General features: G+C 41.0%; 1 protein-coding gene across 1 annotated transcript in view; it reads right to left on the bottom strand.

Annotated features, from left to right (window-relative positions):
* Positions 1-2,711, bottom strand: part of LOC113466905 — a 4,658-nt gene extending 1,947 nt beyond the window's left edge. The window contains exons 1-4 of the mRNA XM_026822682.1: positions 2,360-2,711; positions 1,742-1,960; positions 1,182-1,238; positions 24-176 (exon numbers count right to left, since the gene is read on the bottom strand). Of these exons, the coding sequence (XP_026678483.1) occupies positions 24-176; positions 1,182-1,238; positions 1,742-1,960; positions 2,360-2,432 (502 nt within the window). The 5' untranslated portion in view covers positions 2,433-2,711. The remainder of the gene's footprint in view (positions 1-23; positions 177-1,181; positions 1,239-1,741; positions 1,961-2,359) is intronic.
* Between the last annotated feature and the right edge of the window lie 3,730 nt (positions 2,712-6,441).

Genomic DNA, 6,441 nt, shown 5'->3' with positions numbered 1-6,441 from the left:
AAAAAAAAAATAGTTCAACTTACCTTTGAAAGCACAGATGGCGGCAAGACCCAGGGCGAGAATGGAGGTGACTAAAGCTTTGCCTGACAGGGCCGCCAACATGGCGAACCCTAGGGCCGCAAGAGTGCCGGCAGACCAAATGGCCGCATGACCGTAGTTCTGCTTCTTACCGCGGCCTGCAATAGAGGGGTAGAATTTGTTAAAAACGGATTATACATATACTATCAATTAGTACTTGACAGGGTATGTCGTTTCCAAAAGGGATTATAGTAAAATCATTGAACTCTTTATTTTCACTCCTTAATTCCTTAATGGAGCAGTTGCAAATGGGTAAAAATTATAAATAAATGGTGGATTCCTATGTAAAAAGTTAGGAAAAATCCAAATCAAAACTCCGAAAAAATAACTGTAAAAGGTCGAAAATTCAATTTTTATTTTCCGTTCTAATGAAAGAGTTCAAATACATATGTGTGACGTCAGACTTTACGCAGTTGTTTTTCGTCCGTTAGGTAGCGCTAGTATGCAAGCAGGCTTGCGAAGGAGCAGAAAGAAATGCGCAGAAACGTATGCGCATAAACACATTCCAGACTTTACCAGTTGTTTTTTTTCGTCCGTTAGGTAGCGCCACTATGCAAGCGCGCTAGCGGAGGAGCAGAAAGAACTGTGCAGAAGCTCGGGACATTTGATGTGACGTCATCGCCTACGGGAGCGTATGCCGTGACGTCAAAGTTCACGATTTACCGGTATTTTTTAAATCGATTTATCTCGGGATCTAGAAGTCGTAGAAGAAAAAGAAAAATTCCGTTGGTCCTCATTTTTCCTGCTCTATGACTTTGAAACATCACCCAAGTAAGCGCAACTCATCTATTGCTCCATCCGTGTGTATCATCCATATATTCTTCGGCAAATAGGTACGAGGGTTTTTGAGTGTGGGTGGGAGTCAAGTCTATTCTTTGAAGTTATTGGTACGTATCTCTACCTCTACTGTATTTTTAAAATTATTTCAAGTAGAAAAAGAAAAATTCCGTTGGTCCTCATTTTTCCTGCTCTATGACTTTGAAACATCACCCAAGTAAGCGCAACTGATCTATTCAGTTTCGACAGCTTACATTAGGCGTCCTCAACAGAGAACCGACCATCGACTAGGTATAGCCTAGTAATAACAAGTAACGAGAACTTACCCATGAAGTTGGTTAAAGTATCTTTCCACGAGGTGAAGAAAGTCCGACCTGTTGATTCTGAAAAGAAAAACAAAATAGTAATAGAAAGTAACAAATCTGTAACGACGGGTGCTTTATCGTCCCGAAATTGGAGAGAAGGAATAGAATAGAATATACCTTGTTTATCCTGTTTGAATGAGACTAAAAGGTCCCTTTACCCCAGCAGTCTAAAGAAGGTCTCCTGTATTTTATGGGTTTAATAACAAATATTAATAACAGAAGGAGGACAGGATAGGAGAAAGCCAGCCGTTCCGAAAACGAACATTATCCCATCAGGATAAAATCCGCCCCGGGCGGGAATCGAACCCGCGGCCTAGCGATTACAAGGAAGACGCTTTACCCTCGAAGCTAACTAAGATGGTCGTACTAAACTTCAAGTTGGGACCTTATCTTATTCTTCTTCTTCCTTGTCTTTTCTCGTGATCATACTGGGTCGGCGTTTTTCGTCAGCCTCTCAATCAGCCCTGACTAGGGTGATTGCTTTTTGCTGACGTTTAATTTTTTGGCTATAAAAATGTTACCTGTGCTGAGCGCCGTTTCGTTGCTTTCCATCAGGAACGCCGTGTCCAGAAGTTTCACGTGAACGCTGAGCTGACTCAGATAGCTCCTCAGCTTGATTAACAAGGCTTCGTCCAGCTGAGAGGTGTCGGTGCTGGAGTTGCGTAGAATGGATAGGATGAGAGAAGAAGGCAGGTCCAGAGGGGATGTAGAGGGGTCGATTGTACGCACAATGTGAACGCCTGAAAAGGGGAGGGGACGGGTTTTAGCTAAAAACTTTTTAGAAAGCGATGAAATTTAGGGAGTTTTTTTTACTTTCTATTATTTAGAAGGCGATGAGAGGTTAAAAATACGTGGTTAAAGATAAATAAACCAGCCTGAAAAGCTTGTAAGTTAGCACGCCTACCTTGTAAACGTTAGGTCGCGGGTTCGATTTCCGAGCTGAACTGTCAAATTTGAGGAAGATAAAGATAAGGTTCTTATTCTAAACAGATAACTCAGATAAGGTTCATTCTAGGAACGGCTGGCTTTCTCCTATCCTGTCCGCCTCTCTTCGCTTCGATTCCCATTTTGGGACGATAAAATCTCCTTTGTTACAGTTCACTCTTATCGAACCTCTTTTAAAGAAAAGTCCAACTCACCTGGCAACACTGTAAACTGATCTGTCGAGTTCAGCCTATCGATGATCTTCATCAGGTCTATCTTGAAGCACATAAACGAGTACCGATTGTGACATCTCTTCACCACTATACTCTTCAACAGGTCCTTTTTACGTTCGAAAAATCTACCTGGTCCCGCATGGGTGGTGAAAAGCTTCTTGAAATTCTCACCACTTTGGTTCGATTTTTCGCCACTAGTGTTGTTTCTAGCGCTAGTATCGTTGTCGCTTTCACTGCTTGTTTGATAGACTTCTCCAACGCCTTTGGTGGTTTTGTCATCGTTTCCTTTGTCTTTACTATCTATTTGGGCATTTCCTTGGTCGTTTCCAGTTGCGGTTTCAGCGCTACTTTGCCCGTTTGCTTTGCTTGTTTCTTGTTCGCTATCAGTTGTGTTAACTGGATTGAGATCCATTTCGTTGTATTTGTTCGTGTACTCATCCTGTTCTATTTTTCGTACGCTTTCATCGATTGTGTTTCTCGTGACTTCACTTGTGACGCTGTCTAGTATTTCTTTACTTTCGAGACTGTTGCCACCGTATTCGAACTTTCTGTCTATAGCACCTTTAGCATATGTTTCTTTACCATCTCCATTACCATGTGTCTCTTTTGTGTCTATTCCATCACTATTGCTGGCATAGTTTTCTTTTGTGTTTATTCCATCATTATTGCTGGCATGGTTTTCGAATTTATCCTTATCTCTGTTGGCGGGATAGACTTCAAATTTCCTACCGTCATCTTTGTGGGTTGCAGGTGATTCAGCATAGACTTCGAATTTCCTCTCACTAGCTCCTTGAGTTGTGGTACATTACCATGTGTCTCTTTTGTGTCTATTCCATCACTATTGCTGCCATAGTTTTCTTTTGTGTTTATTCCATCATTATTGCTGGCATGGTTTTCGAATTTATCCTCCATTACCATGTGTCTCTTTTGTGTCTATTCCATCACTATTGCTGCCATAGTTTTCTTTTGTGTTTATTCCATCATTATTGCTGGCATGATTTTCGAATTTATCATCATCTCTGTTGGCGGGATAGACTTCAAATCTCTGACCTATATCTTTGTGGGTCTGTGTTGTTCTGGCATGGGTGTCGAATTTCCCATCTCCGTTGCTGGCATAAACTTCAAATTTCCTACCGGCATCTTTGTGGGTTGCAGGTGATTCAGCATAGACTTCGAATTTCCTCTCACTAGCTCCTTGAGTTGTGGTGGTTTTGGCATTGGTTTCAGTCTTGCCATCCATTTCACCGCTGCTCTCTGCTCCTATGCCTTGTTTGTCAACGTTTGTGCTTTCAATATTGGTCACATAGTAGGCGTCATCGCGGTTAGTGTCCGTGCTTGTATCCACGCGGTCGGCGTAAACGGTTTTGAGCTTCTTCAACCGTCTTCGACCGATTGGCACCGCTTCTTCCGTTTGCCGCGGTTTTCTTTTAAACTCTTCTCCATCTTCGTCGTTTTTCGTGTCTGTTCGCCCATTTATAGTAGGCGTCATCGCGGTTAGTGTCCGTGCTTGTATCCACGCGGTCGGCGTAAACGGTTTTGAGCTTCTTCAACCGTCTTCGACCGGTTGGCACCGCTTCTTCCGTTTGCCGCGGTTTTCTGTTAAACTCTTCTCCATCTTCGTCGTTTTTCGTGTCTGTTCGCCCATTACCGTTTTCTTTTCGTAGAAGCAAGTGGTTGAGGAGCTGTCTGTAGATGCGGTTGAGATCTAAGTTTGGTTTGTCGGTGACTTTGGCGTATTGACCGATATTGTTGATTTTACTGTTTTTGGTCTCTTGGCCTTGTTCGAAACTGCCAGCTGCATCATTACTGATGGTGTCTTCGCGGTGACTTTGGCGTCTTGACCGATATTGTTGATTTTACTGTTTTTGGTCTCTTGGTGGGTATTGAGTAGATTGTTCGTGACTTTGGTGTCTTGTTCGAAACTGCCAGCTGCATCATTACTGATGGTGTCTTCGGGGTGACTTTGGCGTCTTGACCGATATTGTTGATTTTACTGTTTTTGGTCTCTTGGTGGGTATTGAGTAGATTGTTCGTGACTTTGGTGCCTTGTTCGAAACTGCCAGCTGCATCATTACTGATGGTGTCTTCGCCAAAGCTGTTGGGTGGATTACCGACTTTGGGGTTTCTCCCGAAACTGTTCATTCTACCGTCACCAAATTTGGTGTGATCGCCATTGCTGAATAGACGGTCACTCAATCTCCCATCTTGTCCGAAGTTTAGTAGGTTCGGAGTGAGGAGTGTTTTATATTGAGCGTTCACAAGTAGGTTGTTGTACAGAAGAATGAGAAGGAACAGTGTGTTCTTAATGTATTTAATCATTATGGTGTCTTCGCCAAAGCTGTTGGGTGGATTACCGACTTTGGGATTTCTCCCGAAACTGTTCATTCTACCGTCACCAAATTTGGTGTGATCGCCATTGCTGAATAGACGGTCACTCGATTTCCCATTTTGACCAAAGTTTAGTAAGTTCGGGGTGAGGAGTGTTTTATATTGAGAGTTTACAAGCAGGTTGTTGTACAGAAGAATGAGAAGGAACAGTGTGTTCTTAATGTATTTAATCATTGTGGGGGGCTTGAGTTTTGTACTTAGGTTAAATTGGCACACATTTTGTTTGCTTTCTGGATGAACTTTGTTTTAGAATGGCATTGTTTGTAGATTTTTTAAACTCTGTAATCCTAATTTAAAAAAAAACTCTGTTGAAAAACGTTGGATTTAGAATCTAAGGTTGTGGTTATACACAGGAGTAGGGCGGTAGGGTCGAAAAATAGAAAAAAAAAAGGAAAAACAATTGATTTTCAAAAGTGGAAAATCGATTTTTTCCTTCTATTTTTTCAAGCCTAGCCTAGGGAATTTGAGATCAAATTTTAGTTTTAATATTGAAAAAAATTACCCCTAATTTTTAATTAGTTGAAAAACAGAAAGAACATCAAAAAAAAACAACAAAAATCGACTTTAACCCGAAAAAACACCTAGAGCTATGTATTACAAGTGGAAAATCGATTTTTTCCTTCTATTTTTTCAAGCCTAGCCTAGGGAATTTGAGATCAAATTTTAGTTTTAATATTGAAAAAAATACCCCTAATTTTCAATTTGTTAAAAAGCAGAAAGAACATCGAAAAAAACAACAAAAATCGACTTTAACCCGAAAAAACACCTAGAGCTATGTATTAAGAGCGTAGATCACGGCGCCACCTATCTGCCCTACTCGCAAATCGAAAGCACCAATTTCGAATCCTTGATCGAAGGGTGCGTGTTTGATTTAGACACCGTCCCCGAGTTTATCCGCAGCCGTCTGGAAATGATTCAGGCCAGTTACGAAGCGAGACTGTTGACTCCGGCCCCTGGCCCGGGGATGATGAGTGGGCCCCCGCCCGCAGGCCCCATGGGCGGGTTTCCGCCACATCAGATGGGAGGTGAGTAATGGTCACACAATACAGTCCCAATGACCTACTCAAAAGCGGTCAAACTTTCTTGACTTGGCGGGGCGGAGCGCTACCGCGCTCCTTAATTAATAACATTGGGGTCAGAAATTACAGAATTTTCTATTATGCATACTTCTTCTTTCATGTATTTACCCTTGCAATATAATTAATACTTGGTGTAGAATTGTAGATAAATAAATAAATAAATAAATTACGAATTACAATAAACGAGACTTCAGTGGAACTACTGGCAAAGAGGGACTCTTTAGTTCTACGTTAGCAGTCTAAATAAAGAATTTGTACTTGATATTACAAAGAGCCACAGATGAAATTATATCAGTTTCCTAGAGCCTTAGTGTGTGATATGACTTTAAAAATTTCATAGAATTCTAGCATCATCATAATTATGATGCTAGAATTCTATGAAATTTTTAAAGTCATATCACACACTAAGGCTCTAGGAAACTGATATAATTTCATCTGTGGCACTTTGTAATATCAAGTACAAATTCTTTATTTAGACTGCTAAAGTAGAACTAAAGAGTCCCTCTTTGCGAGTAGTTTCACTCAAGTCTCGTTTATTGTAATTCGTAATTTATTTATCTACATGACCACAATGTGAGCTTAAACTTACATAGTTTT

The sequence above is a fragment of the Diaphorina citri genome, unplaced genomic scaffold (assembly GCF_000475195.1).
Source record: "Diaphorina citri unplaced genomic scaffold, Diaci psyllid genome assembly version 1.1 scaffold354, whole genome shotgun sequence".
NCBI classification, from domain to species: Eukaryota; Metazoa; Arthropoda; class Insecta; order Hemiptera; family Psyllidae; genus Diaphorina; species Diaphorina citri.
Note: the sequence above shows the minus strand (reverse complement) of the source record. Positions and strands in the feature narration are given on the sequence as shown.